Source organism: Alosa sapidissima, chromosome 18, assembly GCF_018492685.1.
Source record: "Alosa sapidissima isolate fAloSap1 chromosome 18, fAloSap1.pri, whole genome shotgun sequence".
Classification (NCBI taxonomy): domain Eukaryota; kingdom Metazoa; phylum Chordata; class Actinopteri; order Clupeiformes; family Clupeidae; genus Alosa; species Alosa sapidissima.
The window spans coordinates 1954993-1978899 of NC_055974.1; the positions used below are offsets into that span (position 1 = coordinate 1954993).

Below are 23907 nucleotides of genomic sequence, written 5' to 3' on the forward strand. Positions count from 1 at the left end.
ACCAGGCGAACAGGGTAGGGATAGTCAATCATACTGACCCTTGTGTCATAGAATTGGATGAATGGAAGAAAGGAAGGAATGTATGAATCTGAATGGATGCTGAACCCAAATGGGTAAAAGGTGCTTAAGAGATACTAGTCTGAGAACTTGGTTAGTGGTTTTGGTGGCCTCTGTAGTAATCAAATTGAATAAATCCTGGTAGTAGAATGGTAAAGGTCTTTCGTGGCACTGTGTCAGTGAACACAAGTTCTAAAGCCATACAAAATATATATATGAACAGTATTCTGCAAACGTCGTTGTGCACCCAACTTAATATCAAATAATGAGGGTGTATATGTATACATGGTACGGTACCCAAACTACTACTATGCAGAGGCCGTAGTGAAAAGTGTGTATTGGAAGAGCAGGGATGGCTGAGTATGCAAATTCTCAGTTTGTTTTTGGTGGTTATGATGGTAAAATTAAAATATGGTATGGTTTTAAACAAATTTGAAGACCCCGTTTTGTTTTTTTTGTTGTTTTTTTTTATAAATAGAACTTGCTTTTTGAACGTGTGTGGATGTTTCAAATTTGGACACTTCTTAAAATCCTTAGAGAAGTTTCCCCTCTGCAAAGATAAAACATTGTACCCTAGTTGTGCCCAAATTCCTCCAAATTTATGTGGAGTTTTTGTAACATTTCATATAAGAAAAGAATCAAATTTAGCACCCCATGCACAGCAATCACTTATCCATAAAGAAAGAAGAAGAAAAACAAATGAGCAACATTGAACTCTCCACAGTTTTTATATAAAAGCTCTAGCTTGTATTTTCTCTTTGTTGTGGAGAAGTTAAAGCAGAATTAAAAAAAAAATCTGTACATGTGAACATGGTTCCTTCTGAGGGCAGGTAGGGAAGGGTAGTTGAGTAAAGGGGTGGGGGGTGTATCTGGGTTTCGGGATGGGGTGGGGGGTATCTAGGGCATAATAAGGGGTAGAATTTTTTGTATGTTGGAGAGATAAATCTTGCTTCAATTAAAATTTTCTTGTGTTTTTTTTTTATTATTTTATTTTTATTCCAGTGTCTCTGTATCCTTTTAATGTATCTTGATAAAAGAAATAAAGTTTTTTTTTCTTTGTGGTCGTACATGTGCCCTATTGTGTCGTATGTGTGTGGGAATGGAATACAAGAGTATTAAAACGTAGAGGATCACTCAAGTGGGTATGAGGAACTGGAAGGTATCCAATTGAAGATAACGAGACGTATTTTAAAGTGTCATGGTTTAGGCCTACTGCTTGGCCCAAAGTAGGTTATAGGCTGCTCCAAATGAACAGTTTTTTATTTATTTCAGCAGGCCGTTTATGAGTAGGAATAGACTCCTGTATGGCAACTTTAGAAATAAGATGACCATGTGGAAATATGCGTATAGGCATCTTTATCACATTAATACATTAAGCTGGACAGCTGTCTTAAAACAGTTGAAAATTCTGCATTTCTGTTTAAGACAACAAAGAAATTCAAACTAATGTTGGTCGCTATGCAGTTATTGGCAGACTGGTTGAATTGGGGCGGAACAGACAGCGTTTAATTAGCAGATTAGTGGCCGCAACGCGTTCCAGTCGAAGGTGTGAACTGACATGGGACAGGTGTTTGTCTACCAAAGAGGAAATTCATTTGAAGTAACGTTAGCTAATAGACAAATGTTTATTGGCCCACCGCCGAATTGGCACATTTGATGAACAGCGGAAAACGACCAAATCGATTATAAAGGTGCAAGCTCATTGGTCGGCCGGCCTCGAACGCTACGCCTCAATGAAATTCCATTGGCGAATTTGAACCCTCCTCTGATGTTTACCATCACAGCTGATAAAGATTTAAAGGACACGCGGGAATGACAATGACAGAGCGATAAAGACAGCAAGGTCTGAGCTGGTTGGATGCAAACAGAGTTGGAGTCTGCCGTTTCTGCATGTCTTTGTGTACCTTGGCCTATTTATTATCGTGATTATTTATTAAGAGGCTTGCGTAGCATCTGAGTTTCACCGTTCCCTGCCATTCCCTTTTGCCTGTCTTGACCTATCAATTTCACAAAAGGGACTATGTTTGAGGTAAGTTGTTAACCATTTCTTAATTGTCACAGCCTTGTAGGCTAGCCTACATTCGTAGACGTATATGGTAACCATTTTGGCCATCTGGCATTCTTGTCTTGATTGTAAGCCAAACGTGCAACTAGTTTGCTCTAGTTGTCCCGTTTGGTTATTTAACGATGGCATAGGCTCAATTACGCTATAAAATTAGCCCAAACACGCCAAGGGTGACCCCATATAACAATCGACCTATATCATCGACTACACTGTTGCCGTACATTTTGATACACCGGTCTACTCTATTTTACAGACCAGCCACAACGACCTGATGCTGTTCGCTTCCCAAGAAGATGAGGCGGCCGTGCACAACCTGCTCTGCGACGGAGAGGCGCCAACGAGCCAGGGCTTGTCACTTGCCGAGGCCTTGCTCCCCCTAGTGCAGACCTCTGCACCTCAACTCACACCACTCCTGTATTCAACACGCTACAAGACGGAGCTATGCAGCCGCTATGCCGAGACGGGCGCATGCAAATACGCAGAGCGTTGCCAGTTCGCCCATGGCCTACATGACCTGCACGTCCCCTCTCGCCACCCCAAGTACAAGACGGAGCTTTGTCGCACTTTCCACACGGCCGGCTACTGCGTGTATGGCACTCGTTGCCTCTTCGTTCACAGTCTGCAGGAGCAGAGGCCACCTTCTCGCCATCAACGCAGGCCCGGCCATGTCCGCACGGTGCCTTGCCGCAACTACCGAGCCTTTGGCGTCTGTCCCTTCGGCACCCATTGCCACTTCCTGCACGTAGACGCCGGCGCCTCGGAGGCCTCAACGGACAGCGAGGAGGAGAAGATCTGCCCCCCGCCGACTGCCTCATCTGCCACCGCCGTCCCCCACGTACCTGCCCGCTCAGAATGGAAACCTAGAGGCACCCTCTGTCGCACCTTCAGCGCATTCGGCTTCTGTCTGTACGGCACCCGCTGCCGCTTCCAGCACGGCCTACCAAAAGCATTGCAAGGCTCAAGCTTGGATTCCTTCTCTGCACCTTCTCCATCCTCCAGTCAACCCACCTGGCCCTCCTTCCCCACGTCATTGACCCAGCTCCCGACGAGAGCGGTGTCCCCAGCCTCGGATATGCGCTCTTCGTCTCCCACGTCGTGGTCTTCCTCTTCGCCACCATCTGCCCTGGCATCTCCAATCTACCCAGACGACGGCTTCCCCATCACCCCACCGCTCTCCTGCGAGCCTTTAGTCCACAACGCCTTCACATTCTCCAGTCAGCACCTGAACGACCTGCTGCTGCCCCTGGCCTTTCGTCTCCAGCAGTTGGAGACCAGCCAGGCCATGGAGGCACTGGATAAGCCGCTAGGCCTCTAGTCTAATGAGTTGGAAAGGCCTTCGTTTTTAAGTGTTTCTCGGCAGTGGTCTTATGGGGTGTGTATGTTTGAGACTGGGAACTCTCAAATTTTTATATATTTAAAGTTTTAAGGAGTTCGTTTTTAATCACTTAGAACTCCTAAGTTCTTACATTGTACCGGAGTGCTTTTGCTCGCCTTTTTACTAATCATGTACATTGAAGTGTCCTTTTAACTCTGTAAATTTGCTCACGTACTGTCTTATTGTTTATGGATTTTATTTAAAGTGACATAACTTATTTTTTTTTACCCTCTAACTTCTGAGCATAATAAAAAATCTTTAATAAAAAAACATTTGCTTATCTATTTTCTATATATAGCAAGATGTGGACGAACACTTAAAATCAAATGGAGTTCACTCCAGTTTCGGACAGTTAAGCATACCTGCACCCTTTGGAGGTTATCCCAGAGCGTATAGAGAAGCTCTGGGTTAGTCAATAGCCTATTAGTTTCCTTGTTTAACTCGCAGCCAGAAGGTGCCTGTTTGCAGTCTTAACCGCTAGAATAGTGTGTTATTTGTTAGCCCAGAATTAAACAACTTCACCCGTTCAAAACAACTGCAGACGGATTTGTTAGCTGGCTCTTCCATCCAATCACGAACGGAGCACTATGACTCAAAATCCATTTGACCAATCACCAGCATTGTTATTGGGCATACGTCCCTGGCCGAAATGTGGAAGTCATAGCATCAAGTGCTCCCGTCCATTTGTGTGTGTGTGGAACTTAATATTGGCGAGTACATTGTAAGTGGTAAGTTGAATACATGCCTTTGATAAGCCTCTTTGAATTAAATTACCAAAGCTGCAAAGTTATCCACAAGTGACGTAGTTGGTGCGCTGTGTTGCCCTAACGTTAGCTTATGTTAACATGCTTTGTTAGCTGGCTGGCAGATATTCCCATATATTCACATGTATACGCCCCGGTTGCCCTGCTTATCTAGTTGGTGCTACCAGAGTTAACGTTGGTCAATAATATTATACAGAAAATCTTTGTAGCACCACAATGTACACATGTTAACTCATTTAACAGAGGTAGTTTAGCTAACGCTAGTCTCCAGAGAATCCATTTATGAGTCGAACTTGAGCCAATCGCGGCAAAGAAGAAATTTGTTTGGTGCCTAGTTTGTTTTGAAGTTGCAACTAAACTTTCATGATTGCTAAATACTGGACGTGTTGGTAGTAGGTGTGTAAGGCTTGGCTGTTTGAGGATGACGGAAAGAGAGGAGAGGCGTTTCGCTGAAGTATCCCGTGAATCAGTCAAACTGATGGCGGAGAGCTCAGGGGTTGAGCTCAGCGACGATGTAGCTGCCCTTCTCGCCGAAGATGTATGTTACAGACTCAGGGAGGCCACACAAGTAAGTCCGTTTTTATCAACTGGGGTGGCATTGGAGGTTTGCTTAATGTTCACACATGATGTTTATGCCTGAGTCTTGAAGCTGGCCTTCACATGTGTTGCTGTTGTGATTAACACAGAGTAGCTCCCAGTTTATGCGGCACGCCAAGAGACGGAAACTCACAGTGGAGGACTTCAACAGAGCTCTCCGATGGAGCAATGTAGACGTGAGTCTAGGAACTTCAAATTAACATCGACAAGTTCACTGCTGTATCTCTTAGTAGGCTATTTCCTTCTGTATCCAAACAGCATTGACCGTTTTTTTTTGTGTGTGTCTTTGCCCCCGTTTACCTCCCCATTCCCCCACCAGGCTGTATGTGGCTATGGATCTCAAGAGCCTATGCCTTTCCGTCCAGCCAAAGAGGGGGAGCTCTTTTTTGTTGAGGATCGAGACGTCAACCTGGTGGAGTTGGCCCTTGCCACTAATATACCAAAGGGCTGTGCAGAGACCATGGTGCGAGGTATGAGCCCACGCCCCTTAGCCATTGATACTTGTCAGAATATTTTTTAATGCAGGTGAATTATTTTATTTCTGCCTCTGTTTGTCCACTTGATAGTGCATGTGTCCTACCTGGATGGAAAGGGCAACCTGGAACATGGAAAGGAAGGGACAGGTAAGGGAAATCAAAAAGGGACCCCTTTCTTACTGTACTCAACAAAGTAGTCCTGAGCCAGTCAGCCTGGTTTTCGGTGGTTTTCAGCACCTTCCAAATCCCTGTTGTACACATGTCATAAAGTAGCCAAGCCACCAACGAATGTAATTCCCAGAGACCCATCTGTTATTGTACTCACAGTGCCCAGTGCTGTCCAGTCATTGTCCGAAGACCTTCTGAAGTATTACCACCAGATCACTCGTGCTATACTTGGTGAAGACCCACACCTTATGAAGGTACAGTGCCCCCTTTTACTGTCCAGACTGTAGACAATCAGATGGTGGGTTTTTTCTTTCCTTTACCTTGCGTGATTTGACATGCACTCTGTATTTAGGTGGCGCTGCTGGATCTGCAATCCAACTCCAAGATTGCTGCTCTTTTGCCATACTTTGTGTATGTCATCAGTGGGGTATGTGTGGTGCTCACAGTCTGTTTCAAACTATGACCATGAAGAGACATTACTTGTGTAGTGAAAGTAATCTGCCTTTTTATTCGAAAACATTGACATTGTTTCGATTTTGGTTTCCTTAACACTGGAGATTTGCTTTTCACTTCTGTCATGACACTGGTCAGACTGGTTAGTTTCAGATTTAAACTAAAGCCATTTATTTAGTCTCCGTCATGTTATGAGTGAAAAGGTAGATTAATTCCTGTAAGCATCAAATGACTTTCGTGCAGTGTAGCAATGCAAGGCGCTTAATAATAACACACCAATATTACAGCATACAAAAAAAAAGAGGCCAGGTAAAAATAGAGGGACCTTCATGCAGCAGTGCCACTTTGTGTTTTCTCTTCTATTGCTATTTAATGTGGTTTTAGCAAGAACTAGCTGTCACAGAGGTATCGGCACCTATCTTTCTTCCTGTTTGTCTTCCTCGTCTTCCAAGAAGATAACAAATGGTCGCACTCCAAAAATCTTTTCTTGCTTTTAATCCATTTTAGCACAGGGGTTAATTGACAAACGTTTCGGCCTGATGGCCTTCGTCAGTGTGTTCCTCGTCTTCCAACCCTTGTCTTCAGGTGAAGTCGGTGAGCCATGACCTGGAGCAGCTGAACCGGCTGCTCCACATGGTGCGCAGCCTGGTGCAGAACCCTTACCTGTACCTGGGCTCGTACGTGCGCAGCCTGGTGTCCAGCGTCATGTACTGCATCCTGGAGCCCCTGGCTGCCTCCATTAACCCGCTCAACGACCACTGGACCCTGCGCGACTATGCTGCCCTGCTGCTCAGCCACATATTCTGGTGAGGGCCTCACAGGCATCACATTATGGACCAGTGGAAGCACCACCGCCTGACAATCAGTTTTTGTCCATGCATGAGTCAGTGATGCTCAGCATAAAATCATCTGCTAAATATCAGATATCTTTACCTTTTACCTTTTACATCTGTCTAGACATACTATTGTATGCAGTCAGTGTATACTACTATACATGCAGATAAGTGATTTTGGCACTGATGGTGGTTTTGTAGTTTAGGTGATTTTGGCCATCTTGTTGCTCAAAAACATTTTTTACCAAATGAATAAATGCAAATGTGATTACCGTCACTAATGATTACGACTTTGCTGTTAGTATCAAATACTAGTTTGTAATTAATGTGATGGTATAGTTGTGTGGTAGTCACGCCATACCGTGGTGATGTGTGTGTGTGTGTGTGCGCGCGCGTGTGTGTGTGCGCGCGTGTGTGTGTGCGTGTGCGGGGGTGTGTGTGTGTGTGTGTGTGTGCTCTCTCGCAGGACCCACGGGGACCTGGTGAGCGGACTGTACCACCAGATCCTGCTGTCTCTGCAGAAGGTTCTGTCTGACCCGGTGCGACCCCTCTGCTCCCATTACGGGGCCGTAGTGGGCCTGCATGCCCTGGGCTGGAAAGTACGTCTCTCACCAGCATGCTTCTCCTCTCCTTTTTTCTCTTGTATCACTGGGCTTTTTTTTTTTTTTTTTTACAAAATCTTAGAATTGCTTTTGCTAAATTTAGAAATGTTTGTTTTTCCAAACTACTAAAACATGCCATGGTTCTGTGTGACAATAAAGTAAAGACAATTTGTTTCAACTTTGTTTGAGAATGCTTGTGCATCAGTGGCTCAGAATCATGTTATTGTGTTGTTGTGTGTTATTGTCTCCCATAGGCTGTTGAGAGGGTGCTGTATCCGCACCTGCCGGCCTACTGGGCCAACCTGCAAGCAGTCCTGGACGATTACTCCGTCTCAAACGCACAAGTCAAGGCTGATGGACACAAGGTCTATGGAGCCATCCTGGTAAGTTAAAGGGTTGACTGCTCCTCCCTGGGATCTACTCTTTGGTAAAACTCTGATGCTAATGGTAAAGGTTTTTGTGCTTAATGCTTCTTAATAGTCCTTGATAGCTAATTGTAGTGTAAATAGGGAAGTAATTGGCATTACTGGATGCTTGGAAGATTGTTGTGCTGTGTCTGCAGACATGTTAAATGTGCTACATCAAAGGCAATTTTGTGATTATCCTGTAGGTGGCAGTAGAGCGCTTGCTGAAGATGAAGGCGCTGAGCCTGTCCCAGCCTGCAGAGGGAGAGGCAGGGAGCCAGCAGGGCATGAGTGGCGGGTTGCTGGGCTTCAGAGAGAGCTCACCGGGCCTCAGCCCTCCACCAGAGCCACTGGCCGAAGCCGGCCTGGGCATCGCCAGCCATCTGCAGGCGGGTGGCGCCGGCTGGCCGTGGGAGGACTGGACGCCTGTGCCCCTGCCAGCCATGTACAGCGAGCTCTACTCGTTCTTCGGGGACAGCCTGGCCGTGCGGTTCAGCACAGGCCCGGAGCTGGGGTCCGGCTCGTCGGCCAGTGCGGCTGCGAGCCAGAGCGGACCGGACGGGCGGAAGGAGCCTGGGGGTGGCGCCGGGGCCGGCGGGGGAGCAGGTGGCAGCGCAGGGATGGACACGGCGCGGAAGATGCCCCAGCTGACGGCCAATCTCAGCATCAGCCCACGGCAGGACGGAAGCCCTCGGACGGAGCCTGCACCACCCAGTCTGGCCGCAACTGCCCCAGGAAGGTAAGGGGGGATATGTAGGCATAGTCATGTAATATAGATACACCATACAAGAATGCATACATGTGCTACATAGACACACACACACACACATGTATTTGAAATCTCTATGTTATAAACCTATATCCAAACAGATGTGTTTTCTCAAACGTTACACCCCACCATTTTCACCACACAATACACATTCTCACATCACAAACAAGTAAACCCCAATATTACCCCACACACACTCATAACTTGTCGTCAAAAACAAATTGTAAATGTCTTCTCAATTGAGTTGTTTACTCCACACTGCATTTAAAGTGTTTCAGTTAGTTGTTTACTCCACACTGCATTTAAAGTTGTTCAGTTAGTTGTTTACTCCTTTCTCCTCGTCTCATGTCTCTTCATCTGTCTCTCTCTCTGTTGTACTCTTTCTCGCCTCTCAGGTCTCTTGCCCGATCTTCGTCATCCTCCTCTTCCTCAGTCCAGCGATCCCGCTCGTCTTCCTCACGCCCCGGTCAGCGCTCTGCAGGGCCGTCTCGCGACATCTTCCCCAAAGCCCGCTTCCCCACGCCTCAGGCTGGAGCCCCCTCCTTCTCCTTTCTCATTGGTGGACGCCAGATGGGCCGCCGTTGCCAAGGCCGACGCTTCCAGACAAGCTTCAACCCCCCAGCGGGAATGTCCACTCTGCCACCACGCGCCTACGCCCACAAACTGCCCGTCATTGGCCGCGTCAGCAAACCCGTGCGCCGCTGGACATATTCCCACTACTCTCTGCACCTGCCTCTTTAAGGGCCACCTGGAAGAGGAGAATTCTGGGTACCCAGAAGCCCTGGAAAGCTCCTGATGGCAAGGGGGCCAGTCAGAACTGGTAGATGCAGACCTTGGCAGCATTAGTGTACCGGATTCTGGGTTTTCTCAGTCACAGTTAGTCAGGCTGACGCATAAACTTCATGCTGAACCCAGATGGGTGGAGTTGTGCATTAGGCGTTAGAACCTCCATCCCGACCCTCACACTAAAGCAACACACAAAGCATAATGCTATGTTCCTCCATAGAGGAATTTTGATGCAATACCGGATATAGTAACCCAGACATCTGTTCTGCAATGGACCAAATCTCCATAATAGAGTGGATGAAGTGCACAGGTTTGTAAAGGACCTGAGCAACTGGTGTCTTTGCACATTTAGTTTTGCTAATCCTGAAATAAACATTTATACCATATTATGTATCAATGCTGATGTCCAGGATATATTGTAAAAAATAAAGTATGATTTATGTCAATGAATGGATGTATTAATTGTTGCCAATGTTGTCAAAGTTTAGGTTTTTTTGTGTTTGTTTCTTTCAGATATAATAGATGCAGCTTAGATTTTTGTGTGTGTGTTTGTTTCTTTAAATAATAGATGAAGCTAAAATAAAGCACTTGTCACTACAAAACCCCTCAATTTCATGCCTGTGCATCAATTAAGGAGAAAAGCCTGAATTTACCCCTTACTTTATCAATTTCCCCTTAATTTACCTCCTTAATCAAGGAATCCCTGAATTAACACCTTAAAATTAAGATATGCTTATTTACTCCCTTAATCACAACAAATAAAGGGAACTCCTGACACAGTGTTTTTGGCATGTTTTCAGGGGTAATTTAAGGTAAACTTGAGTACATTACGTTTCGTAGTGTGTCTTGATTGATTCACTGACAGGTGACGGCATAGTTTTCTTTAACAGGCAAAGTCAATTATGGTTCGTCCTGTGCGTTTGTGCACTTGCACCTAAGCTCTGACCTTAGCTAGAGCTTTTTCCAGGTTCTTGGTCTCCCTACGGTCATGTTGGATTAGAAAAGACAAGAATCTAAAATGCGATTGCGACGTTTATAACACTTCGAGAAACTCGTAGACTTGTTAAAGAAACGTTGTGCGTTAGCTGCGCTTATTTCAACAACGCATGGGCTGACAACATGGTAGGCCTAGGCTACATTAATTAAATTTTAAAGGTTGATGAATGCTGCATGCGCTACTGGGTGTTTGGTTACTTTAGGCGGAAGATAGATGCCCAGTCTTTCATCTGCCCTCCACAGCCAACAAGTGACTTGAAGTATGGCCCGCTGTTGGGACTCAACTGTAAGATTTGTACGAGAAAACGCGTTCCCGTTTCTGTTGTTTGGATACCTTCTCTTTTTACTATTTGGCGGACTTGTTTTTATGGCACTTGAGCAGTCTGGCGAGAACTATTTGGTGACCGAAGTGCAGCACCTTCGAACGAGGTTTCTCTCAGAAAACCGCTGTCTTCAAGAGAAACGACTGGACACACTGCTACAAGAGGTGCTCACCGTCGGGAAAAGCGGAGTCGCAGTGCTGGAAGCAGACAGCGACCATTACAACTTTGACTTTACATCATCGCTTTTCTTCGTCAGTACCGTTCTTACAACCACAGGTGAAACACACAAGAAAACAGACACTAGCTTGATGAAGTAGCCTATTTTTCTTTTATTCTAAAGAGGCCAATGTCAGATCTCTAGAAATTCACTTGCTACTTTGTGGAAACATCAATAATAGACTTGTATCAATCGTTTGTTTGTGTTTTTCGTCAGTAAACAATCTTTTATTAGAGGGCATGAAAATGCACTCTAATATCCGATTTCTTCTTATTATTTTTCTTCTACGTATTTGTGCGTTTAATTCAGCTTCAACCGTTTGACGTAGAAACTTCGTTCAAACTGTGTTGTGTAGGTCTTAGGTGACTTCAGCTATTTTTCAACTTTGTAACATTTATACTTTTTGAACTAATTAATTAAAAACTACTAAAAATGTCCCCATAGACTTAACATTGGCGATTATGACATCACAGTAGGGCACTTAGAATCCTATGCCAAGTGTTCCGGCCACCTCCAGCAACTGCCTGTCTCAGGCTTTAAGTCAAGTCAAGTCAGTTTTATCTGTAAGCATACAATCTGGCTCTATTAAGACTACAGATCCTGTTTAACTGCTTCCTCTGCCCACAACTGTTTCAAAATAAAAGTCTCCACTACAATAATTCCCTATTAAATCATTTGACCATTTAAACTATCCAACTATTTAACTTTTCAACTATTCCAACTGTCAGTTATCATCAACTATGCCTCTAGCCTACTATATTAAACCACCACCTACCTAGCAACCAATTTAGCAACCATTGAAATTAAGCAGCTATGTCAGTTTCCATAGCAACCAACATGATTATACTAGCAAACCACTGTAGTAACTCCTTTATTTCTGATAGTAGCTACCATGGACACCCTAGCAACAACCTAGAAACGACTTCAAGTACCCTAGCAACAGCCTAGCAACCACATTCACAGTTAAAACCTAGCAACCAACATTTAACTTAGCAACCAGCATAGCAACCACCATAACTACTCTAGCAACAGTCAGTTGTCATCAACTTTGACTCCCGTCAACTGTTTCCTCTGCCCACAACTTCAACTTCAAAATAAGTCCTCAATACAATAATTTGCTATAAAATAATTTAACTATTTAAACTATTTAACTATTTAACTGTTCGGCCATTCCAACTGTAAGCTGTCATCAATTATGGCTCCCCGCCAGCTTTTTTCTCTATGTGACCTCCATCTTTTTACTTAGATTATATTTTAGACAATATTCAACAATATTTCATTCAGCAGCCATTTTTGCATTTTCATGCACTCGTAATTCCCTGGAATTACATTTTCTAGTTTTTATTGTTAATCAATTTGTAATTGTGTTTTCTAACCATATAGCGCATGAAAGATTCAATGGAATGGAATTATTATTTTATCTCACAGGGTGTGTCGGCCTACATCCTGTTCCTTTGTTGAAGCAAACACATTGGCACAGTTTCAGTAGACTGTTATCAACTCTTAAACACTGGCATAGTCTCCTTAGACTAAATCAACCCTTTGGTCAAGTGCCTCAAGCTGTTCCTAAATTCAGTTGCCAGTTATGGACCTTAAAAGAAATAACACCAAGAGGTTCTTGATGTAGCTCATGCACCTTCATTGGAGTCATTAGTCCTATCGTCCTGTCCCCACCCTCACTGCAAACCTATCATCTCTGTTCTCACTTTAAGAACACCTGACTAAAATCAGTGTCAGAATGTTCATGATGCTAAATCAGGTTTGCTCTGCCTCAGTCCTCCTGTCTGTGTCTGGTTGTGTGCGGAGCGGAGGTGCCATGGGGGTGTTTGAGATTGTGTCTGTGTTTGGAAAAAAGATGATCAGAAGTGATATTTCCAACAACATTGGTGTGTGTGTGTGTGTGTGAGAGAGAGAGAGATATTGTGAACACACTGCACTGCACTGAGAGAGTTTGTGTGGGGTTGGTGTTCCTCCCTGAGGATCCAGCTTTGAAGTCCCCTAACCAGTGTAGTCTATGTGATGAACATCACCATCTCAGTATACCCACTAAAAATAGGCAAGGATCGGTATTAACATTTGGGGTTGATCACCTGTGCACTTCTGGCCCCAAGGTTATGGCACCACCATGCCCCTATCGGACGAAGGACGCCTCTTCTGCATCCTCTACTGCATGCTGGGGATCCCCGTCACCCTGCTCCTCCTCTCCTGCCTCACCCATGCCCTGCTCCCCTGGGTTACTGGCCGGCCCGTCCTCTACCTCCAGACCCGCTGGGGTCTCTCCAAGAGCCGCGCTGCGCTGATCTATGCCTGCATTCTGGCCGGCGCCACCGGCGTAGTGTTCTTCCTGCTCCCAGCCGTGGTGCTGTCGCTGCTGGAGCGCGACTGGAACTTCCTCGAGGCGCTCTACTTCTGCTTCATCTCGCTGAGCACCATCGGCCTCGGGGACTACCTGCCGGGGCGGACGCACAGCAAGGCAACACGACAAGGCCTGGAGTTGGCCACCTCCTGTGAGTAGACCTGCAGCTACCTGCCAAACGCACCTATTATGATCTGTCTACGTTACCTCGAGAAATGGTGTTCTTGGTACAGTGGTAGTGTAGTGGTTAAGGAGCTGGGCTAGCATGCAGTAGCCTGAAAAGTTGTGGGTTCAATTCCTGGCTTCCAGTGTTGTACCCTTGGGAAAGGCACTTAATATATTCCCCGAATCGCTTTGAGGACAATGGCCCTTTTAATATAATTGACATATAATGTCGCTTTGGATAAAAACAGTGTCTGCTAAATTAATACATGTAAATGTAGTTCTTGTGTAGGTCTATTGCCTTGCTGTGATACCTGACACCAGGTCCGCATGATTGCGTCACATACAAGTAATAAAGAATATGCTTTGTCAGAGTTTTGCCCATTGTTTCCTAAGGATTGGAGTTGTATTTCAGAGGCAATCCTTTATCTTGATGAATCAATCTCTGATTCCTCTAAATAGGTAATAATTTTATCAGGTGTGTATAATAATATGGCTATGCTTAAATGCTGCTCGCAGAGGGACTTGCATTTTGCAGCTTGATTCCCCTCAAGGTCATTAAACAGTGACTTCCTCTCTTGAAATTTGCTCCGTTTCAAAGATGAAACAACTTTCAGCATAATGGACGTTGTTGACAGGTTCAACTGGGCTGTGAGACTCTCACGGGAACCACTCTGTGATTGTGTGTGTCCTGTGAGAGTCTTGTACAGTATGCGAGTGTGTGACTCAGCTCTTGGGAGTGTACAAGGCTTTGTTGCAAAATCACAGTTCCTGCTGTGTTGGAGTTGCTGTGTGAAAGCTTGTATGGAAATGCTGAGGCGCTTGCTTCACATTGAGAACTGATCCAGATCCTCACCATTGTGACTGGAGAAGCCAAGAAAGTTCCCCCAACTTTAGAACATTAGAGGACTGTTATTTTCTCTGTGTCCTGACAGACACCCATCTTTGCTTTACTGGGTGAGCCTTTTCACAATCCATAACTACGTAAGCATGTTCTACTAGAGGTTGTTGTTGCTTATCACAAGTATTCACAACAGCAAATCATTTACACACACACACACACATACATACATACATACATACGGTACATATGAATGAATCTTAAATGGGGTTTAGGGTTAAAGCATTAAAGTTGAGATGGAGAGCAGACACTTTAGTAAACAGCACTTTTCTTCTTCTCATGGCTGGCTAATGGGAGAAGGGGTGGCCACAATTAGGTCTGCCTGGGCTCAATCTCCTTTGCTTCTTCTAATCACATGTTAAACAGTCTTCATCTGTGGCTCTGCAGAATGCATGCAGGTCTAGAGAAAGTCTCCGTGTTGTTGGGAAATGTCCAGAGGAATCCACTGCTAGAAATGGCGTGTGGGCGTGCTTAACTGATTTAGAAATAGACTAATGTGAATGCACCCAAGGCCATGAGCCTGATATGCAGGACTGATGATGTGTAAGTGTACTGTACTACAAGGTGCTGTGGATAAACATACTACAAAAATAAATGTAAAAATCTAAATGTAATGACAAGCTCACTGATTTGATTTGTGAAGTGAACATGCTGAAATTATTCACACGGGAGACAGCTTTTAATAGGCTGAACTTAATACCCGGCTGTATTAAATGAATCTTCACATCTGGATAAAACATTTTCCAGTCCAAATGGCAGGTGCAAATATAAACCAAAACCCATTACACAGGCAAACTGTTAGATAATAGGCTGTCGTTATCCAGTCGAATAATTTGTGCAAATTAATAGTGGAAGGGAGGAAGAACACTAGTTATGTGCAGATTTGTAATGATCAAATAGCTACCGATTTGGTTATCAGTGGGTTTGCTTGATAGTTTTATCCTGGAAAAAAACATGGCATTAAGATTTATTTGCAAGAGAATCATGAGTGTGAAAATGGCAGTGTTTAGATGGGGAGTACTTTCTTCTGACCTTCCTGTTGTCCTTCTTGTCCAGGCTACCTGGTTGTGGGTCTGGTGGTTCTCCTGGTCGTCCTCGAGACCTTCTGGGTTCTCCCTCAGGTGCAGGCGCTAATCCGACTCTTCAGCCGGCCAAGCAGCACCACCGAGCTCAAGGGCGTGGACCTGGACGAGATGGTGCTGGGTTGGGACCACACATACCCAAACTCACCCGAGGAGGGACCCGAGTATGCCCTGCCCATCTCCACCATCTCCCCCTGCCCGCCAGAGGTGCCCCTGCCCCTGTCTCCTCCTCAGCCCTCACCAGAGAAGGGGCAGGAAGAGTTGCCCCCTGACCAGCCTGCAGATACCCCACCTGAAGACCCAAAGCAATGACACCGTGGTGTCATATTGCACTGACTGAGTTTCATGCTGGTATTGTTTACATGACCTGGTTTTTGTCATCTTGTATGTGTTGTCATGAGTTGTGTTGACATCTTGTATGTGTTGTCATGAGTTGTGTTGACAATCTGAAATCATTTCTGTCTGAATGAACGAAGTTATGCTTCATTAATTTAATCAGCACAATGGTCTTCGGATCATTGATTAGTTGGGCCTGGTGTACTCAGGCTTGATTAAACCCTCTGTGGATGATCATGATGGTTGTAAGGTTTGCATACCCCTACATTATAAACAGTGTGACTAAAAACATAAGATGATTGGGAAAAATGTTTACAATACCAAGCAGGAGAGCATGTCCTTAGGGGGCAGCTGTGGCCTACTGGTTAGCACTTCGGACCTGTAACCGGAGGGTTGCTGGTTCGAACCCCGACCAGTAGGCACGGCTGAAGTGCCCATGAGCAAGGGACCTAACCCCTCACTGCTCCCTGAGCGCCGCTGTTGATGCAGGCAGCTCACTGCACCGGGATTAGTGTGTGCTTCACCTCACTGTGTGTTCACTGTGTGCTGTGTGTTTCACGGATTGGGATAAATGCAGAGACTAAATTTCCCTCTAGGGATCAAAAGAGTATATACTTATACTTATACTTATACTTATGTCTAAATAGCATTGTTATATGCAGTCTTGCTATGTCTTCAAATCACCATTCTTTTCTCCTATGCTATGACAAGCTCACTACTGTATATTTTCATTTTAGGTGGTGGTGAAATGTAGAACAGAATTGATCCAGTATTCATTATCAGCTGTCTCTGATATCACTAGAGTTTCTGTGTGAGAAGACTGAGTTAGAGATATTCCACCATTTGGGGAATTACACTCATTTTCCACCTCCCCTTGAGTTAAACAATTGATTTTTACCTTTCTCCAGTTCATCCAGCCGTTCTCTGAGTCTGGCAATACCACTTTTAGCTCCAGCCTAGATCATTAAATGGAATTATACTCTCATTCCGGCATAATAATCAAGGAACGTTGCGAATGTACCAGCAGCACAATGTCACGCAGCACCTATGAAAAACTTGGTCACCGCACACTCTATCTCTTTTTACTTTTATTTATCCTAACATTTTGGCCTGTCAGCCTTTGTCAAGGTTCCTTAAGTGGATACTAGCAAGCCCAGTGTTAAAGCACCTGGTGTCAAACAAGGGCATTCTGGGTATCGTACAGGGTGTGTAATTAAGCTAGATCCAAACAATCCATTATGATGCAATTACTTACAACATACAAAGGGAACCTATCATTAAGAAAATAGTCCCCGTAGGCTGTAACTTCCAGTAACAAGTTTGAGCTGCAGCAGATTATTGCGCCGGAATGAGAGTATAGTTCCATGTCAAATCAGCCTAATCACCACGTTTAATTTTCCATTAGTCTTATTACACTTTCTAACTTCAGATGAGACAAATTTTCAATAGGAAAATTACTGGAATCTTAGTCACTTTTAAAGCTGCAGTTGGCAAGATTTTTTTGATCATATTCACTGAAACCCACACTATGCTCCGACAACAACATAAATCAGCCGGTTTATGTTGTTGTAAAACCCTGCACTTCTACCTCCACCTAGAGACTGTTATTTGTTTTGCAAAAATCCACAGCTCCCGGTTCTTCTGGTCCAATCAGAGCAGGGCTGTGTGAGCTCTGACTGTCAATCACAGTCTGAAGCGCAATGACGAGCATGAACTCGATGAGAGGATGCTCGGTGGTAGTGGGGGAGGGGCATGAGAGTAACGTGACTTTTGTCATAGTTCTGTAAACATACAGGGATCCAAACTTCAAGTATTGGTGTTTATTTACACGCATCACAACAAACACAAGTGTGTTTTTCCAAGTCAAAATACAAAATAGCAATTTCACGGTCTACATCGTGTCGTCTTTTCGTAAATTTCATCTACATCACATGGGTCCTCTAGTCCAAGGCACCGGGGAAAATATCTTCTGGAATGCCGTTTCCAGGCCTGACATGATTGTTTTTTTTTTTTTTTTTTTTTTTATTTGCAAACATCATTGACATTACAGAAAATGCAACACTACGACATGCACATGAACACTACATACGACAAACAGACATACATTACATAAACACATACTGTAACTTAACAAGACATCACATTGACTTGGCTTCCACAAACATAACACAACATAACATTAATAACAGAAAGGCTAAGGATGATTTGCGTCCAGGATGATTACAGATATGATTATCAGGGATGAAATTGATGACCGGAATGAAAAGAAGGGGGGATGGGGGGGGGGTGCGGATGGTAGCTCTAAGAGTGTGAATGAGGTGGTGTTGGGATGGGGGTGGGGATGGGGGGTGAGGGGTAGTGAGTATGTGAGGATGTATGTGTGTGTGTGTGTGTGCGCATATGTATAAGGCTGGCTTAAGGCCAGGAGGAGAGAAGCTGGAACATAGAGAGGGAGGGTTTCAGAGGAGAGGAGTTGTAATTATTCTATTTATGATAAGTATAATAATAGGAATAACTGATTGCCTGACCCATTAATGGCCACAGTTCCACCCAGCCCCTGCAGTTATACTGTGACGAGCTGACAGAGGGGAGGACCTGCGTGCCACCCATCGCCACAGGCCCCCAGCATATGCACACATCCCCCACTACCACGACCAACCACACCTCGCCCCCAGACCTTCACCCAACACGCCACTCTTGACCTAAATATGTACAGTATGTGAATGGCTAGGTTGAGGGGTCTATCTAGAGTGTAGCATTAAAAGAAGTGGGCATGCATGGTGAATATCTGTCAGGATTTCCCCATGCACACCACACTTACCCTGTGTAAGATGTATGCCTCCTCAATGTGTGCATTAAAATAAGTGAGGCATGCAGATAGACACCTGATGAGGCATCTACCTGCACTCCACTCTTACCCTAGCCTGTTTTGTGGTTTTTGTTTATGTATGTCACCTAACATGTAGTGCGATTAAAAGAGAGTAAAGCGTGCTGTGTGCTTCCAGGACAAGGCATGTGCATGAGCGTATGAGGAGGGTGCACACCGGGGGCCCAGGGCCAATAGATAACCCACAGGACCCAACCAATGCCAAAACCACACAGCGACCCGCCAGGACCGAGTCTCCCAAGCCATCCAATGGGGCCCCGTCAGAATAACGATGGGAGAGGCAGAGAGAAAGAGTGAAATTAGTAAAGTTATCAGAGAATGTAAATAAAAGGGGGAGGGAAAGAAGGGGGTGCTATTTATATTACTAATAATAATAATAATAATAATAATAATAATAATAATAATAATAACAACAATAATAGTTCCAGCTACCCTCCCCTGCCTAGTGTTCGATGATATGTGTATCTGTTGATGAAGTGTGTTATGATCGTGTGGAGATGGAACTCAGGCAAAGAGGGTCAGGACTGTAAGTAGGTGATAAAGGGGTACCAAGGAGAGGTTGTATCCTGAGTATTGATTAAGTTTGTAGTTGATAGATTTTCTAATGATATATAGTCTGTTAACAAGTTTTTCCAATGAGTGATGTGAGCTTTTTTCCTAGATGATGACATGACATGATGCCTGGTCAATATCCCCACATGTAGACTGATTTTTTTTTGCCTGTAAAAGGGCTATTTCTTACTTCTTGCCCTTCCTCTTCCCCCTCCTCGTCCTCTTCTTGCTCCTCCTTGTCCTCTTCCTCTAACTTCACCTCCTTGTCCTTGTCATCCTCTCCCACTCGCTTCTTCACCTCCGCGTCCTCTTCCTCCTCTTCTTCCTCCTACTTCTTCACCTCCACATCCTATTCTTCGGCCTCCTCTAATTCTTACTCTTCTCACTCTTCCTGCTCCCTCCATTGTACCCATTGTACATTACCTGTGGCTTATTTATAGTGCTTAGGCTGATTGCAAAGTAAACTAATTATCTAAAACAGTTTTCACATCAGAAAGTGTGCCAGAGAGTTGGCAAAATAGTGTAAATAATAAGCATACATGTGTATAGATTTGCTAGGAGTGTGTTGATCATTTGGAAATTGAGTGTAAAGCAGCGAGTTGTGTTTACAGTTCCGCAAAAAGAGTGCTGTGCAGTGGATTGTACCTACAGTTGTGCAAAGTGTGTGTTACCAAATTGCAAACTGAGTGCAAAGCAGTGTTTGTGCTTTTAGTTTTGCAAACTCAGTGAGTGGTTTTGCTATAAGTATTAATAGTTTTAGAAATTGTGCTATAAGAACCACGGTTGTGTTTAAGCATTCAGAAAACACTGTAAGCTTGATGCTAGCTAGCGAGATACTAATGGTCTAATCCGATTCAATGATCTATGCTAGGCTGGAGTTAAAAGTGGTATCGTCAGACTCAGAGAACGGCTGGACAAACTGGAGAAAGGTACAAATTAATTGTTTAACTCGAGGGGAGGTGGAAAATGAGCGTAATTCCCCAAATGGTGGAATATCTCTTTAAAGATAGTTGTCCTGTGTTAATTTGGTAAACTGATTTGATTTGAGATTTCATAAGAATTTAACTGAACTGATCTATGTTGCTCCAAGTCCAAGTTCTCATGGACAAGACCAAAAATCAACTTAAGTGATATGTTGCTGGCCCAATTAGCTACAGTTTCATAGTGGCCAAATACATCTACTTACAGCACTTAGTGAGTTAAACCAGTAGGGGGCAGTCTATACTCTCCAGACACAGAGCCACTCTATCTGGACAATAGTTGGAACATCATAAACTCATGGTTGGGAATATGCGTCAAACACACAGTACAGTTTTTCTGCTGGGATTGGGTCAAATATAAAATACATATTTTACAACTGTAAATAAATAGTTCTTCATGGTGTTCATATAAAGCATGTTTGGTTGTGTGTATGTGTCTGTCTGCCCATGTTTTGTGCATCATAGTGTTTCCTCTACGGTGACAATGTGGCTTTCTCTGGTGTCTCTGGTCTCTTTGCCTGAGTGCCGTGTTATACCCGGCATGATGACTCAGTCCTTGTGCCCAGTGCTGAATGCCCAGGCGTCCTGCCTGTCACCCAGCAGGGCAAACATAAACACCCCGTTTCAGCTGCTCTTATTAGGTCATCCGGACACTTAGGTCATGCAGAGGTCTGGGCCTGGTCCGTCTGCTCTGTGCCTTTTGTTGGGCTTATGGGTGGAGGCCCGCTTAGCTGCACTGTGATTTTCTTTCAGAGGTGTTGGACACGGCTCCTGAATGCACAAGTGTGATGAATGAATGGACAATTCATTGGCTCTCTTATACAACAGAAGGTGCCATGGCAACCTTATGGCATTCTGAATAAGGAAAGGGGTAGCATTTAAACATACTAAAGCTCATTTTGCTAAGCAATAGTACAGAGTGATGGTGTATTAACTAACTGACCCTTTTAGTTACAGTCTCCTTTGAATTGACTAAATCAACAAGACTAAATTACAATTGTTATTCATATGAGAGTTGGCAATTCTCTTAAGAGAGCTGGAAATTCTCATCATTCTCATTTCAGTTTTTTTTTAGGTCAAGGGACTTGACCCTTGATATTTTTGCTGACATGACAATGACAGAAAATGTTTGCTTTAATGCTACAAGCACTCGATATTGTGTACTGGACATGAGTAAACTATTACGTGGTTTGTGTGCAAGCTTCTCATCATCATCAAAATGGGACATTCCCACACTGAGTCCAAATATTCATCCCGATCCTTATCAAACCCCATCACAAGGGAACAGCTCAATTGTTCAACTTCACAATGTTCCTTTCAGACAGGAAGATAAGCTAAGCTCCCTCACTGCGTTGTGCAATCACTGTGGACTCACTACTCAGACCACAAGCAGTTCAGCCCTTCTTCAGATGCCCCCTTGAGGTACCCCATGGTCAGTTTTAGGACACACAGGCTTTTCAGGTGTTGAAACAGGGATGAAGCGCGCTGGCGGTCACCTGTCTCTCTCAGGCTTATCCTAAAGCCTCGCGGCTCTGTCTGGCCTGTGACTCGGCCCACGCTCCACCTCAAGGGATCTGTATGAGTGATGGCTGTACACAGGTCTAAATAAAACTACCATGGTGACAAACAGGGACCAGATACCCGTCATCGTCATTGTAAATGAGGGAAACCTCAATGCCCTACGAGTATAAATAAAGGTTTGAATACACATACATTGTTCTGGACTTTATGACCCATTACAATACAATAATCTACAAAAGTATTGTTGTAGAGAACTCAGTCAGATAGAGCTTGTTCAGTGGAGTCATGGTGGTGTTTTTGTTTCTTTTGTAATAACAAATAAACACTCAGGTAATTTGGGTCACCTAAATGACCATGGCCTTCCCATCAGCAGCTGTGGAATCACGAGGAAGCTCTCCGCCGCGTCAAAGGTGCTCTCTCTCTCATTTTCCTGGCACCCGGGAGTTTCCCCCTCCAGCTCACATGACCCTGTGCAATGCATTATGGGACAGGTGTCATATTGCCTTCCACACTTGCTTTAGATGTTTGTGGTGTTACTTTCTAGTATTCAGTATTGAGCAAGCGTGACCAAGATACTTCAGGGTCTGCAAAATAGGCTACATGACCAGTGTAACTTGCTCACATGGCCTATGACAGTTTGCATAGAGCTGTATACATACCTTGGGCACAATTCATTATGGTGAAAATGCATTGAGTGTACATTATGAGCGTGAGTGTACATTATGAGCGCTAAGCTTTTCAGTAACCTTGTTAACTTTTTCCTGTGTGTGTGTATCTGTGATGCAGCCACACTGCCAGTCTGACAGACAGTTGACAGGTGTGTGGCGCTTCATGTCTAAATTTATCAAGGTCACTTGAAGCATGCCACTTATCGCCCGTTATGTCGCCACAATGTGTTTTTCCACTGCTATGAAAAGAGACACATTTCAAGGCAATCAGAGGCTTTCCTTACCACCATCACTCTTGAGTCTTTGGCAAAAAAAAAAATGCAAAACTTAATAATTCAAATGAACTTGAAAGCGTAATCATTTACCTTAAAAGATAGTGAGGGTTGAATGTTTATCTTGGGGAAGTACCACTTCCTTTATAGATCTTCTTACCAATTGGTTTCAAAATGGACAAAATGCGAAAAGTCCATGAAATAATAAGGAAACTATAAACCATGTTGAGATCACAAAGGCTCATTGGCCCGAAGAGGATATTTTGCTCACCTTTCTTTTATCATGAGACTGATGACAATCCAAACTTTCAATGACGCAAATGTTCAAATTAATCATGAGCTAATATTAAATAAATATATTTCTACCCTCTTGCTGAGCTTGTGCCCGTTTCTGTTGAGATTGTTCCCATTTCATTTCTTCCCAGCTGTGAACATCATATTCTATATTCAACCATACATTTGTTATGATTGTTAGAACAGCGGATGAAAGAGTTTTACATCAGCCTGTCATCTGGCAATGTTTAGTTCAATGTTTTTCTCCCTCCATGTGGAAGTCCTCATTCACTTCATGCTGTAAAAAAGTCATGATATTTCAGTAGGCGAGGCCTGGTGGCCTCTTGGTGCCAGCTGTTGAAATATCACCTCCACCCTGGCACGGTCTGCCTTCCCAGGTGGCACTGGGGCAGAGATCTGCTTCCCTGCAGCTGGAAAACAGGAAGTCCAGCAACGTCTAACTCACAGGAAGTGGACCATTGAGAGCGGGGAAATGGACCCTCCAGATGATCTCCCAGCTGCCCTTGCTCTCCAGGGATACAGTGGTGAGGTCACATACTTGGGGTCCCATTCTCTCTCTCTCTCTCCCTCTCTCTCTGACTCTCTCTCTCCCTCTCTCTATTTGTCTGCATCATTGTCTCTGACTTCTCTCACATACATCGGTGATATGATTAAGAACAACTAACATGGTCCTAACCACAAAGTTATTATAACATTAATTAACACGTCATTTCATTATTCTATCAGATGTGCTTTGGAGATTACTCTCTCCTCAAAACTATTCTGATGTTCAGTCATTCAAAGCAATCTTCAGCACAATAAACTTAACACTGCAAATATTATCAGCACTGTAACATTAACTTTGATAAGTGTGATAAGTGTTCAACACTGTGTTTTATGCTTATTCTATTTCCTGAGAAACATATCTCCAGATGAAATACAATGATTTGGATTAATAGCGGATGTTAACCGTCATTTTGTTAGCCTCTGCAATGATCCATCTCTGTGGTTTCCTTGTGGGAAATAATGATG

The 23907-nt window shown here is 44.1% G+C and overlaps 3 protein-coding genes across 6 annotated transcripts; all 3 read left to right on the forward strand.

Annotated features, from left to right (window-relative positions):
- Positions 1 to 1728: 1728 nt before the first annotated feature.
- On the forward strand, positions 1729 to 3767 carry cth1 (cysteine three histidine 1). Its single transcript, XM_042071086.1, has 2 exons — positions 1729 to 2086; positions 2376 to 3767. The coding sequence occupies exons 1-2, from the start codon at positions 2078 to 2080 to the stop codon at positions 3435 to 3437; spliced, it is 1071 nt and encodes a 356-aa protein (XP_041927020.1). The 5' UTR covers positions 1729 to 2077; the 3' UTR covers positions 3438 to 3767.
- Positions 3768 to 4126: 359 nt separating this feature from the next.
- taf6l (TAF6-like RNA polymerase II, p300/CBP-associated factor (PCAF)-associated factor) lies at positions 4127 to 9795 on the forward strand. Of its 3 annotated transcripts, none has more exons than XM_042070648.1 (12): positions 4127 to 4225; positions 4655 to 4829; positions 4948 to 5034; positions 5178 to 5328; positions 5425 to 5481; positions 5662 to 5756; positions 5855 to 5929; positions 6541 to 6761; positions 7255 to 7387; positions 7645 to 7773; positions 8001 to 8533; positions 8959 to 9795. In XM_042070648.1, exons 2-12 carry the CDS (start codon positions 4683 to 4685, stop codon positions 9302 to 9304), a joined length of 1974 nt encoding a protein of 657 aa, XP_041926582.1. In that variant the 5' UTR covers positions 4127 to 4225; positions 4655 to 4682; the 3' UTR covers positions 9305 to 9795. The 3 variants fall into 3 exon arrangements, with proteins under 3 accessions (XP_041926582.1, XP_041926581.1, XP_041926583.1); XM_042070647.1 differs by having other exon boundaries at positions 4139 to 4225; positions 4658 to 4829; XM_042070649.1 differs by having other exon boundaries at positions 4139 to 4218; positions 4658 to 4829.
- Positions 9796 to 10189: 394 nt separating this feature from the next.
- Positions 10190 to 15959, forward strand: kcnk7 (potassium channel, subfamily K, member 7). 2 transcript variants are annotated; one of them, XM_042070139.1, is made up of 3 exons: positions 10190 to 10944; positions 12997 to 13392; positions 15361 to 15959. In XM_042070139.1, exons 1-3 carry the CDS (start codon positions 10608 to 10610, stop codon positions 15696 to 15698), a joined length of 1071 nt encoding a protein of 356 aa, XP_041926073.1. In that variant the 5' UTR covers positions 10190 to 10607; the 3' UTR covers positions 15699 to 15959. The 2 variants fall into 2 exon arrangements, with proteins under 2 accessions (XP_041926073.1, XP_041926074.1); XM_042070140.1 differs by lacking the exon at positions 10190 to 10944 and adding an exon at positions 12641 to 12771.
- The last annotated feature ends 7948 nt before the right edge of the window (positions 15960 to 23907 follow it).